Here is a 14,563-nt window from a genome sequence, read left to right on the forward strand (position 1 = left end):
TAATATTAAGTTGCCCTCAGAACAGCCTCAGTTTGTCAGGGCATGGACTCTACAAGGTGTTAAAAGTGTTCCACAGGGATGATGGCCCATGTTGACTCCAATGCTTCCCACAGTTTTGTCAAGTTGGCTGGATGTCCTTTGGGTGGTGGACCATTCTTGATACACACAGGAAGTATTGAGCGTGAAAAACCCAGCTGCCTTGCAGTTCTTGACACCGTTAAACCGGTGTGCCTGGCACCTACTACAGTACTATACTGTCCCAGTACCATACAAAGGCGCTTAAATATTTTGTCTTGCCCATTCACGCTCTGAATGGCACACATACACAATTCATGTCTCAATTGTCTCAAGGCTTTGCCTTCCCTCCCTGGCACATAAAGACAAGAGATGTCTGTGTTCTTCCCTCCCTGGCACATAAAGACAAGAGATGTCTGTGTTCTTCCCTCCCTGGCACATAAAGACAAGAGATGTCTGTTGCCTTCCCTCTCTGGCACATAAAGACAAGAGATGTCTGTGTTCTTCCCTCCCTGGCACATAAAGACAAGAGATGTCTGTTGCCTTCCCTCCCTGGCACATAAAGACAAGAGATGTCTGTTGCCTTCCCTCTCTGGCACATAAAGACAAGAGATGTCTGTGTTCTTCCCTCCCTGGCACATAAACACAAGAGATGTCTGTTGCCTTCCCTCTCTGGCACATAAACACAAGAGATGTCTGTGTTCTTCCCTCCCTGGCACATAAACACAAGAGATGTCTGTTGCCTTCCCTCCCTGGCACATAAAGACAAGAGATGTCTGTGTTCTTCCCTCCCTGGCACATAAAGACAAGAGATGTCTGTGTTCTTCCCTCCCTGGCACATAAAGACAAGAGATGTCTGTTGCCTTCCCTCTCTGGCACATAAAGACAAGAGATGTCTGTGTTCTTCCCTCCCTGGCACATAAAGACAAGAGATGTCTGTTGCCTTCCCTCTCTGGCACATAAAGACAAGAGATGTCTGTGTTCTTCCCTCCCTGGCACATAAAGACAAGAGATGTCTGTGTTCTTCCCTCCCTGGCACATAAAGACAAGAGATGTCTGTTGCCTTCCCTCTCTGGCACATAAACACAAGAGATGTCTGTGTTCTTCCCTCCCTGGCACATAAACACAAGAGATGTCTGTGTTCTTCCCTCCCTGGCACATAAACACAAGAGATGTCTGTTGCCTTCCCTCCCTGGCACATAAACACAAGAGATGTCTGTTGCCTTCCCTCTCTGGCACATAAAGACAAGAGATGTCTGTTGCCTTCCCTCTCTGGCACATAAAGACAAGAGATGTCTGTGTTCTTCCCTCTCTGGCACATAAAGACAAGAGATGTCTGTTGCCTTCCCTCTCTGGCACATAAAGACAAGAGATGTCTGTTGCCTTCCCTCTCTGGCACATAAAGACAAGAGATGTCTGTTGCCTTCCCTCTCTGGCACATAAAGACAAGAGATGTCTGTTGCCTTCCCTCTCTGGCACATAAAGACAAGAGATGTCTGTTGCCTTCCCTCTCTGGCACATAAAGACAAGAGATGTCTGTTGCCTTCCCTCCCTGGCACATAAAGACAAGAGATGTCTGTTGCCTTCCCTCTCTGGCACATAAAGACAAGAGATGTCTGTTGCCTTCCCTCTCTGGCACATAAAGACAAGAGATGTCTGTGTTCTTCCCTCTCTGGCACATAAACACAAGAGATGTCTGTTGCCTTCCCTCTCTGGCACATAAAGACAAGAGATGTCTGTTGCCTTCCCCAGCACATAAACACAATAGAAAGAACCCAACCCTCATGTCAGATGTCAGCCTAGTATTCACAGTCCTCCACTGAGTAGGGAAAGATGTGTTGTGCTGTCAGTGGTAATTACAGGCTGCATCCCAAATGGTACCCTATTCCCTATGTAGTGAACTACTTTCGACCAGAGCCCTTAGGGCAGGCAGCCATGGAGTTTTTGTGTGGCTGCCGGAGTGGCTGTGACTGAGGGCGTTTCGCTCCATTTCTGTCACAAGATGTGATGGCCTGCCCTATTCCACAGAGGTAGCGCTCGACTGTGTGCAGCTATGCACGGGTTATACTTAGATGACAGTGAGTGTTGGAAAACGACTTCAGAGCTCCCTGAAATCTGACTGCAAATAAGATCATATTTATATGACCGTAATTACTATATAGATTTATAGCCTACTGTGAATGATTCATGACGGGTCTTGTGGAAAGACTGGGGTATAAAATGAATACATGTAGGATGTATAAATAGATTCTCGTCATGCTAGTAAGTAAACTAATTTAAACCACTGTTGATGCTTAGATTAATAAAAGCCAAATTATATATTTGCCAGTACATACTTTTTTATTGATGTTAAATGCTGTCCTGTACATAAAATGAAACTGTTGGATTTAACTTGATGAAAAGAAAACTTGTGTTTCAAGAGGCGATGTCTTCTTCTTGCTAAATTGGAAATAAATTCATAGGCAATAGCTCCCTCTTTATTGAATTATTTAAGAGGTAACCATGAAACATAAATAAGTCTTGGTTTATATGCTACCTAAACGTTACAGCTGAGAACACTGCTCTACTATACAACCAGCAATTTGTTACATAACATCACTTCCTTTGAGTTACATTTTTTGGGGAACAATTGAACCACACACACAAAGTTGCATGCAAACAATAGCCAAGTGTCAAAGGAAGTTACCAGTGCACGGTTGAGTCTGGGGCTGGTGAGTGTGCTGTCTGCTTCAAACACATCTGAAGAAGATTCAAGATAAACAGTCTATAGACTTTCCAACCCACTTATTGTGACTAAAACTTCAACAACTATTGTCTGGATCTTTGATTCTTATGTAAAGCAACCATGTCATTCAGGAAGGAACATTGTTCTGTGACCTTTTTTTGTTTATTATTCCTCTCCTTCTGTGTCAGAGATGACTTCACTTCTTTGGTGTGTTTATTTGTTTAGAGTCCATTTCTTTGTCCAAGGACAAGCCATGTTTTGGGTGACTCAATTTAGATAAAATGTAATGCTCAAAGGTTTGCCATATGCAGTGACAGCAGCATATTGCCAGCGCCAAACTGACCTTGTTATTGTGTTGTATTTTGTTTCTAGACCTTGTCTCACCGTCTCTTCCCTCTGTGTTCCAGGTGGTACCTCCCGGTGGTCCTCCCCACCCTGCGACTGCTGCTGCAAGAACCACAAGGGTGACGGAGAGGGCGAGAGCGGCACCTCCTTCAACGACCTCTCCACCTCCAGCTCTGAAAGCCAGTCAGAGGCCAGCTCACCCCAGGGCACCGTCATCTGTGGGCCAGTCAACCGGCAGTCCCACTCCCATGTCCAGACCCTGGACCGGCCGCTGAAGAAGGGCCCAGTGCAGATGCTGCAGCAGTCAGAACAGCGCAGGAAGAGTGATCTCCTCCGCACGCTCACCACTAGCTCCCGAGACACCAGCACCTGTAAGAAGAGGCCAGCTAAGGAGAAGATGACCATTGAGGAGGAGCTGGAGAAGTGCATCCAGGACTTTCGTAAGATCAAGATCCCTGAACGCTTCCCGGAGAGGAAGTACATGTGGCAGGCGGAGCTGCTGAGAAAGTACCGTCTCTGAGACTGAGCCAGGTCAACTTCTGTAGGAGTCACAGAGACGGAGCCAGGCTAGCTGCTGTAGGAGGCAAAGAGACAAGCATAAAACCATGACTGTTTAGGTAACTGTATGTATGGTATGTGTGTATGTATGTATGTTTGCACGTATGTTTTAATATATGAACAGTGCCTTCAGAAAGTGTTCTTACCCCTTGACTTATTCCACATTATGTTATGTTACAGCTTGAATTCAAAATGGAATAAATAGATTTTCCCACCCATCTACTCACAATGCCCCATAATGAAAAAGTGAAAACATGTTTTGAAAATAAAATACAGAAATATCTAATTTAAATAAGTATTCACACCTCTGACTCAATACATTTACATTACATTTACATTTAAGTCATTTAGCAGACGCTCTTATCCAGAGCGACTTACAAATTGGAAAGTTCATACATATTCATCCTGGTCCCCCCATGGGAATTGAACCCTGGTCCCCCGTGGGAATTGAACCCACAACCCTGGCGTTGCAAGCGCCATGCTCTACCAACTGAGCCACACGGGACATGTTAGAATCACCGTTGGCAGTGATTAAAGCTGTTATTTCTGGGTAAGTCTCTAAGAGCTTTGCACACCTGGATTGTGCAGTATTTGCACATTTTTCTTTTAAAAATTCTTCAAGTTCTTTCAAGTTGGTTGTTGATCATTGCTAGACAAGTCTTGCCATAGATTTTAAAGCCGATTTAAGTCAAAACTGTAACTCGGCGACTCAAGAACATTCACTGTCTTTTTGGTAAGCAACTCCAGTGTAGATTTGGCCTTGTGCTTTATGCTATTGTCCTGTTGAAAGGTGAATTCATCTCCCAGTGTCTGGTGGAAAGCAGACTGAACCAGGTTTTCCTCTAGGATCTTGCCTGTGCTTAGCTCCATTCTGTTTCTTTTTTATCCTGAAAAACTCTTAAGTGTAGTTCTCAGTGATTGTTCTCAGTGTTGTGTTGGATTTTCCCTAAACATAATGCTTTGTATTCAGGACAAAAAGTTACTTTTTTTGTCACATTTTTTGCAGTTTTACTTTAGTGCCTTATTGCAAACATGATGCATGTTTTGTAATATTTTTTTATTCTGTACAGGCTTCCTTCTTTTCAATTGGTCATTTAGTTATTTTTGTGGAGTAACTACAATGTTGTTGATCCATCCTCAGTTTTCTCACAGCCATTAAACTCTAACTATTTTAAAGTCACCATTGGCCTCATGGTGAAATCCCTGAGCAGTTTCCTTCCTCTCTGGCAACTGAGTTAGGAAGGAGACTGTATCTTTGTAGTGACTGGGTGTATTGATACACCATCCAAAGTGTAATTAATAACTTCACCATGCTCAAAGGGATATTCAATGTCTCTTTTTTTACCAATAGGTGCCATTCTTTGCGAGGCATTGGAAAACCTCCCTGGTGTATGTGGTTGAATCTGTGTTTGAAATTCAATGCTCAACTAAGGGACCTTACAGATAAGTCTGTGTGTGGGGTACAGAGATGAGATAGTCATTCAAAAATCATGTTAAACACTATTATTGCACACAGTCCATACAAAATGTTTACTCCTGAGTTTATTTAGGCTTGCCATAACAAAGGGATTGAATACTTATTGACTCGAGACATTTCAACTTATTGACTCGAGACATTTCATGTAATAATAATTCCACTTTGACATTATGAGGTATTGTGTCCATTTAATCCATTTTAAATTCAGGCTGTAACACAACAACATTTGGAAAAAGTCAAGGGGCGTGAATACTTTCTGAAGGCACTGTATGTATGTATGTATGTATGTATGTATGTATGTATGTATGTATGTATGTATGTATGTATGTATGTATGTATGTATGTATGTATGTAAGTGTTCACCACTGCCTCGGAGCGTCTACTGTATAACTTATGCTTTAGGTTCTGGATGGCTGTTCTCAATGAAATAATGACAATGGACAAAAGACATCTTTCTTCCTCTTACTCTCCAAGGATATATCTGATGGCACAGTTTTATCAACAATCTTTTAAAAGCACTAAAGAGCACAATTGGTCTGTACGTGAGATTGTGTTACACACATTGATGAGTTTTGACCCCATGGTGTTATTGGTGCAGGAGCTGCATTCAGGTGGCACGGAGGTCGAAGATAAATGTGCATCAGAATGATAAATTATTCATGCTGTCCCGACAATGCTCTTTCTAAAAATAACTGCTGCCAGAGTGGGAAGGATGAATAGCTGGTTCGATTTCAACACTTTCAGGAACGCAGGAGACTCCAGAGGAAGTATGGGATTTTTTCACCACTATTCTTTAAACTCCCCCAAGTATCAAACTGATGGCTAACCTCCCAAAATGGATACAGCCATAGTCAGTTGGCAAATTTGAAAAACATCGAAAGATATATCAAAACGGCTTTCAGATGGAAATGGACACACATTAAGATGTTCCTTAAGGGGTTGTGAAGGAGGAGTTTGTTTTAATGAGATACAAGTCAAATGAAACAAGAAACAGGACTGAAAAGAGAGTCCTGTGAAGGTGCTTTCCCCAAAGGGGTTAACAGTTATCGTAGGTGTTACCACACACACACACACACACACACACACACACACACACACACACACACACACACACACACACACACACACACACACACACACACACACACACACACACACACACACACACACACACACACACACACACACACACACACACACACACACACACACACACACACACACACACACGGGCTCATTTTAACAATGGATGTGTGACTTGAGTGCAGAAAAGAATAGGCAGGATAGCATTGCTCAACATCCCATGACAGGTTGATGGTTTCTGTCGTAGTTGTTGGCATGGTGGTCAATAGATATTGATGATTAGGTGCTGGGGTACATTGATGAGGGCAATAGACATGGTTGGGGACATCCTTGCAGAAATTGATGAGGCTTGTAGGTCATTGATGAGGACATGCTGCTCTTGTTTTCACTGTATACCACATCTAAATATTATGTTGAAATTTAGTCACAACACACGTTTGTTATGTGAGCATTTCCTTTTTATAATGTGCAATAGAGAATTAAAAATGACAAAGCACAGACATTTTCTAATAATTTCCATAATAATGTAATTATTTTGTGTAATATTACATACAGTATAACTGATACAATATGGAAAAACTTTGCAAATCTTATTTTGTTATCGTGAGATACAGATACAGACTGCATGGTCTATTTACTGCTGCTGCAGTACTCTTCAGTTCTATAGAGCTAGTCGCTAAAACGTTCAACGCTAACTGAACAACAGAACTATGATGTGCAACATCAACAACATGTACAAGATGATGGTGAGCTGTTGGGCACTTCGTCACTCTCCTCCGAACCGCTCTTTTGGATATACTTTCACTCTAGCGCTGGATTCAAAGGTCAAACTGGTGACGATGCTCTTGTTTCTTCAGCCTGAAAAATATCTATATTTAATTAAACAGCATGATCAATTGTTGAGCTTTCAATAATTTCCACTAGGCATTGCTACTGAATGTTGTACTTTTCATAGTGACTTCACAGTTTTAGCTTATTGCTTATTAAATGGCTTTGTCTGTTTTTAAAGCGTCATGACGTGAAAGGATTTGGATATACAACTGGGATGTTATGAATATCATGAAACCGATTCATCTGCTCATCAAACACTGAAAGATATAGGTCTTCGATACAATCAAATCTTCAAAGCACAATTGCATTGAAAATAATACTCCATACATCTGACTGTCAGATATCAATAGCAGACCTGGGTTCAATTAGATGTGTCTTTGAGTACCTTGTAATACAAATATTTTTCTGAGTATTTTCAGTACTTTTATTTGAGTACCTTACTGGTTATTTGAAAAACCCACATAGTCAATCATATTGTATTTAAGAGGATTTTCAAATACGTATTTCATATACTATTTTCAAATACATTAAAATGGTCAATTACTTGTCTTTTCAAATACAATATATCTGAATACTTACTTAAAATGTATGGGAAAGTAATTAAAATATTTGAAATAGTATTTCAACCCAATTCTGATCAATAGTGATAATTGATTCAGATCTCATGAAAGACATGGGCTGATTAAAATAACACCAAAATAGTTCAAAGACAATAAGCAGAAATAGTAATTTTTCTTTATTTGATGCAATCTTATATTTATTTTTCTAGGTCTAAAACAGTCTCTATTTGTTAGGATCTTTGTAGTTGCCGCTGCACTGCCCATTGTATGTATTTTCCAGAATCACTATCATGGAAATTATACATTAAAATTAAATTACTCAGCACAAATATAAAATATAGTTGTTGACTTCCTATAAAAAACATATTTGTTTTCTTTAAAAATAACATGAACAATCCATGCATTTTGACTACGATACAGAGGTATGGTTTAGATCTCTATACAAACAGAGGACTGGAAGTTAATACTGTACACAATGTAGTTTTCCCCATTTAGATTCATTTTCTATCAACATATTCCATTTTACATATGCCATTGAGCAGACACTTATATCCAAAGCAACTTACAGTCATGTGTGCATACATTTTACGTATGGGTGGTCCCAGGAATCAAACCCACTACTCTGGTGTTACAAGAACCATGTCTTATCAACTGAGCTACAAAGGACTTTTTTTATTCCAAAGTATTTTTTGTTGTCAGTTGCATTTGTTTAAAATGATAGCTACAGAACCTATCACTTGTAAATATCATATTCTAAGTAACCCCAAAAATGTACTATATTTTATATGTAAATAATGACATCCATCAACAAGCTGTAACATTCTCATCCCTGAGACCTGAATGAAAGTCGGAATAATACAGTAGACTGACGTTAATGTTGTTCTTTTCATTATACCTGTAGAATCATAGTGGGAGGTGTCTCACACTGGCCTGTGCATAGTCGAATTAAGCAATAAGGCCCGAGGGGGTGTGGTATATGGCCAATAGACCACGGCTGAGGGCTGTTCTTACGAACGACGCAACGCAGAGTGCCTGGACACAGCCCTTAGCTGTGGTATAGTGGCCATATATCACAAACCCCTGAGGAGCCTTATTGCTATTGTAAACTGGTTACCAATGTAATTAGAGCAGTAAAAATAAATGTTTTGTCATACCAATTTCAGCCAATCAGAATTCAGGCCTCAAACCACTCAGTTTGTGATATACTGTAACTGATGATGCTGTGAGCGTAGCACACTTGGTAGGCTCACATGAGTAGCCCTGTTCGAGGAGAGTCTGCAAGGTGGTTTTGTGTTACTTCCACAACAGCAGAGCCTATAAAGAGGATTATTCAGCATGTTAAACCTTGAATAAAGATGATTATACGATGGCGATGCAAAAGTGAGTGCTGCCCATTTTGCAGATCTGTAAATATGGGATCATTTCCTTTGTGTGTTTGTCAATCTGAATACTGCACATGTTGGTTACAACCAGAGTCACTGAACTGACAGTGAGGACCTGAGTGCAGTTTTTGTTTAGTGTTTTTAAAAACATCATGTTCCTTTAAGTTGATTGCATATTGTTTACCATCACCTTACATCACCTTACTTTCCACTTTACTGGGCGGCAGGTAACCTAGTGGTTAGAGAGTTGGACTAGTAACTGAAAGGTTGCAAGATCAAATCCCTGAGCTGACAAGGTAAAAATCTGTCGTTCTGCCCCTGAATAAGGCAGTTAACCCACTGTACCGAGGCTGTCATTGAAAATAAGAATTTGTTCTTAACTGACTTGCCTAGTTAAATAAAGATTAAACTAAAACCCAGTTCAAAAAGATTAGTCTTACTAAGTACTCTAGTTTACAAGTTCTGAAAAAGAGCATAGTGGAATGACAAGACACACGGTGGCCTTCAAATGTAGACTGGAGCTTTTTTGCACAATGTTGGGTGAATTATATTGTACTTAACAAGAAAGTATTTGAAAAAGATAAACCTGTACATACTCACTTAATGCACACTATATGGTAACATGAATAAAATCATAGATCAATCATCAGAGAGGATTGTATTTGAATATAGTTGATAATTAATTAATGATCAGAAATAGACACTTCTCAGTCCCAAAACCCCCCAAAAAGAATATTCAGACCTTGCCATTTTAAAAATTTCTATCCTACACAGTTTGAGGAATCAATTATGAAATTAATGCAATTGAGGATGGATCTGTTTAACCGTCAAAAACATATATTACAAGAGAGAGGGAGATTAAAGTATGCAATTTTCTATTTCAGTTGGAGCGATCTGTCTGAGACTGTGTTCTAGCTAGTTATACCCAGTGGTAGAGCCCTTGTTCTAAGTGAATGCAAGTCCTGTCATTTAGTTTTTATTACACGCCCTTATGAATCTGTGATCCATAAAGAAAACCACATTAGAATGAAGCAGCCCGACAGACCAGCACATAGAAACAGAGTATTGTTTGGTGTTGTTTTGATTACAAAAAGGTCCGAAACATTGTGCGCATGTTGGTATAAGAATTATTGAAGATAATTTAGTCTGTTATTGTGAACACGTGAAAACTGAAATAATTACCAAAAAAAATACTTGCAAAAAAAAGATAAGGACAAAAGCGTGGATTGTGTCTGCTGATGTTTCTCCACAGGTGTACAATGTTATGAATTAAAGACAGTACCACTTCACCTGAAATGTCTTTAGATACAAGAATAGGAATTTTGAAAATGTACTCACATCAAATAAAAAAACATTCTGTACAATGACCTGTTGGTTGGATTTCTTCTCAAGTTGTGAAAAGATATACTACAGTACAATGCATTTTTCCTCAAATATATATAATGCAGAGCTGTTAAAACAAGAGTGGGTTTGCTGTTCAGTCAGATGTGTTGGTGTCAGTAGTTGGAACCCAACTACGTTTTCAATAGGTTCATTCTGAACAGAACCATTCTTTTTTGGTATCGTTCCACTGTTCCCGACCAGCAAAATAAAGTTCTGAACCGGTTCGAAACCACAAAAAGTAACAGTTTTTATTGTTTCTCTCTGTTCATTTTTAAACCTCGGAAATCAGAAATCAACATTTGTTTTACATTTAGCTCGACATTCAATTACTTCACCAATAAGTGCAGATTGAGTAGCTTGCTATGGAGCGGGTAAGCTATAGTTGTTTTCAGTTGAAATCGGAAGTTTACATGCACCTTAGCCAAATACATTTAAACTCAGTTTTTCACAATTCCTGACATTTAATCCTAGTAAAAAATCCCTGTCTTAGGTCAGTTAGGATCACCACTTTATTTTAAGAATGTGAAATGTCAGAATAATAGTAGAGAGAATTATTTATTTCTGCTTTTATTTATTTCATCACATTCCCAGTGGGTCAGAAGTTTACATACACTCAATTAGTATTTGGTAGCATTGCCTTTAAATTGTTTAACTTGGGTCACGTTTCGGGTAGCCTTCCACAAGATTCCCACAATAAGTTGGGTGAATTTTGGCCAATTCCTCTTGACAGAGGTGGTGTAACGGAGTCAGGTTTGTAGGCCTCCTTGCTCGCACACGCTTTTTCAGTTCTGCTCACAAATTTTCTATAGGATTGAGGTCAGGGCTTGCGATGGCTACTCCAATACCTTGACTTTGTTGTCCTTAAGCCATTTTGCCACAACTTTGGAAGTATGCTTGGGGTCATTGTCCATTTTGAAAACCCATTTGCGACCAAGCTTTAACTTCCTGACTGATGTCTTGAGATTTTGCTTCAATATATCCACATAATTTTCCTTCCCCATCTATTTTGTGAAGTGCACCAGACCCTCCTGCAGCAAAGCACCCCCATTACATGAGGCTGCCACCCCTGTGCTTCGCGGTTGGGATGGTGTTCTTCGGCTTGCAAAGGCTCCCCCTTTTTCCTCCAAAGATAACGATGGTCATTATGGCCAAACAGTTCTATTTTTGTTTAATCAGACCAGAGGACATTTCTCCAAAAAGTACAATCTTTGTCCCCATATGCAGTTGCAAACCGTAGTCTGGCTTTTTTATGGTGGTTTTGGAGCAGTGGCCTTTCAGGTTATGTCGATATAGGACTCATTTTACGGTGGCTATAGATACTTTTGTACCTGTTTCCTTCAGCATCTTCAGAAGTTCCTTTGCTGTTGTTTTGGGATTGATTTTCACTTTTCGCACCAAAGTACGTTCATCTCTAGGAGGCAGAACGCGACTCCTTCCTGAGCGGTATGACGGCTGTGTGGTCCCATGGTGTTTAAACTTAAGTACTATTGTTTGTACAGATCTACGTGGTACCTTCAGGCATTTGGAAATTGCTCACAAGTATGAACCAGACTTGTGGAAATCTTCAACTTTTTTGCCTGATTTCTTTTGATTTTCCCATGATGTCAAGCAAAGAGGCACTGCGTTTGAAGGTAGGCCTTAAAATACATCCACAGGTACACCTCCAATTGACTCAAATGATGTCAATTAGCCTATCAGAAGCTTCTAAAGCCATGACATAATTTTCTGGAATTTTCCTAACTATTTAAAGGCACAGTCAACTTAGTGTATGTAAACTTCTGACCCACTGGAATTGTGATACAGTGAATTGTAAGTGAAATAATATGTCTGTAAACAATTGTTGGAACAACTACTTTGTGCATGACAAGTAAATGTCCTAACCGACTTGCCAAAACTATAGTTTAACAAGAAATTTGTGAAGTGGTTGAAAAACGAGTTTTAATGACTCGAACCTAAGTGTATGTAAACTTCCGACTTCAACTGTATATGCATTGGACAGAGAAGTGTAGGGCGAGAGATGCGACAGAAATTTTGCGGGTGGAGAGAAAGCGAGAGAGGGGGAGGAGGCTTGAAGCACTGGGCATCTTGCTATGACATGCATTATCTAAATTAGGTCCACAGAATTAGACCTATGGAGGAGCGGCTTCTATGAAAGAACTTTGAATGTCTTTGAACTTCCGAGAGTTGTGGAGTCTTTATTTATTTTTTATTTTTTTCGGGTGGGGGGAGGCATTTGTTATTTATTTTAATTTATCACCACCCCTACTTCCCGTGGCTATGGACCAGAGATAACCAGCTAACAAGCTTGTGTGTGCAGAGCAGCACCAGTATTAAAATAAAATCATGTCTTACTGTAACGGCTGTTGGAAGGACAAGGTGAGGACCAAGGTGCAGCGTGATACGTGTTCATCCTTTATTAGTTGAACTGAACACTGAATAGCAACACAACAAAGAGAACAACCAAAACAGTACTGTCTGGTGCAGACACAAAAACAGAAAGCAACTACCCACAAACACAACTACCCACAAACGCAACTACCCCCCAAAGGTGCGGACTCCGGACATCTATCCGCGGTGGCGGCTCTGGTGCGGGACGTGGACCCCGCTCCACCTTAGTCTTGGCCCACTTAGGTGGCGCCTCTGTAGCGGAGACCCTTGCCGCCGACCCCGGACTGGGGACCCTCGCAACGGGCCCCGGACAGGAGGGCGACTCTGGCAGCTCCGGACAGGAGGGAGACCCTGGCTGCTCCGGACATGAGGGAGACTTCTTGCCATGGATCATCAGTGGAGACTTTGTGCCATGGAACATCACTGGAGACATCTTGCCATGGATCATCACTGGAGACTTCTTGCCATGGATCATCACTGGAGGCTTCTTGCCATGGATCACCACTGGAGGCTTCGTGCCATGGATCATCGCTGGAGGCTTCGTGCCATGGATCATTGCTGGACGCTTCGTGCCATGGATCATCGCTGGAGGCTTCTTGCCATGGATCATCGCTGGAGGCTTCGTGCCATGGATCATCACTGGAGGCCTCTTGCCATGGATCATCACTGGATGCTTCGTGCCATGGATCATCACTGGAGGCTTCTTGCCATGGATCATCACTGGAGGCTTCTTGCCATGGATCATCACTGGAGGCTTCTTGCCATGGATCATCACTGGAGGCTTCGTGCCCTGGATCATCACTGGAATGGAGAGACACACAGGAGGCCTGGCTCTGGGAGAAGGCACAGGATTCACCAGGCTGGGGAGACATGCAGGAGGGTTAGGGCTTAGCACAGGCACAGGACTCACCAGGCTGGGGAGACATGCAGGAGGCCTCTTCCTTGGCCGAGGCACCGGATACACTGGGCCGTGGAGGCGCACTGGCGATCTCGAGCGCAGATCTGGCCCCACCCGTTCTGGCCGGATGCCAGCTTCCATCCGGCAAATGCGGGACGCTGGCACCGAGCACACCGGCCTGTGGATGCTCGGCCGAGACACCGTGCGCATCACCCCATAGCACGGGGCCTGACCAGTCACATGCTCGCCCGGTAAGAATGGGGAGTGGGCTCAGGTCTCCAACCTGACTCCGCCACACTTCCCGTGTGCCCCCCAATTTTTTTTTGTGTAGGATCCCTTCCCGTCCAGAATGTCCTCCCATGCCCATTCCTCCTTTTTTCCACGCTGCTTGGTCCGTTGGTGGTGGGTAGTTCTGTAACGGCTGTTGGAAGGAGAAGGTAAGGACCAAGGTGCAGCGTGGTACAAAACATAGAATGCCCACCCCAACTCACGCCCTGACCAAACCAAAATAGAGACATAAAAAGGATCTCTAAGGTCAGGGCGTGACACTTACCTTTTTTTAGTTAATAAATCATGATAAATATAGTATCCTTAACTAGCATTGAAAAAGTTAATCAATTATTTTATAATTAAACATCTCTCTCCCTAACTTCTGAATTACGCTTGTAATGTCAGTAGGCTATAGTAGGCAATGCTTCGGAGGGGGAGAGGCAGGTATCTTAGACACGCAAACACACTGGCAAAGATTTTCAACTGGCTGGCAGACACGGGAATACGGTGACAGAGGGCTTTCGCATACAGTAGGCGCTTTGTACATTTTTTTTGTGGGACTTGAAAAAAATGCAGAGAAGCTAAAATAATGTAATTAACCGATTCCCAGGCTTTTAAAAATAACGGTTCTGTTGTTCTAGAACAGTA

At 41.6% G+C, this 14,563-nt stretch overlaps 1 protein-coding gene across 1 annotated transcript in view; it reads left to right on the forward strand.

The window, feature by feature from the left end:
• Positions 1-10,340, forward strand: part of LOC129868234 (BTB/POZ domain-containing protein KCTD16-like) — a 76,049-nt gene extending 65,709 nt beyond the window's left edge. Inside the window, exon 2 of the mRNA XM_055942029.1 lies at positions 3,148-10,340. Within this exon, the coding sequence (XP_055798004.1) occupies positions 3,148-3,605 (458 nt within the window). The 3' untranslated portion in view covers positions 3,606-10,340. The remainder of the gene's footprint in view (positions 1-3,147) is intronic.
• Positions 10,341-14,563: the final 4,223 nt, after the last annotated feature.

This window comes from Salvelinus fontinalis, chromosome 13 (assembly GCF_029448725.1).
Source record: "Salvelinus fontinalis isolate EN_2023a chromosome 13, ASM2944872v1, whole genome shotgun sequence".
NCBI lineage: Eukaryota > Metazoa > Chordata > Actinopteri > Salmoniformes > Salmonidae > Salvelinus > Salvelinus fontinalis.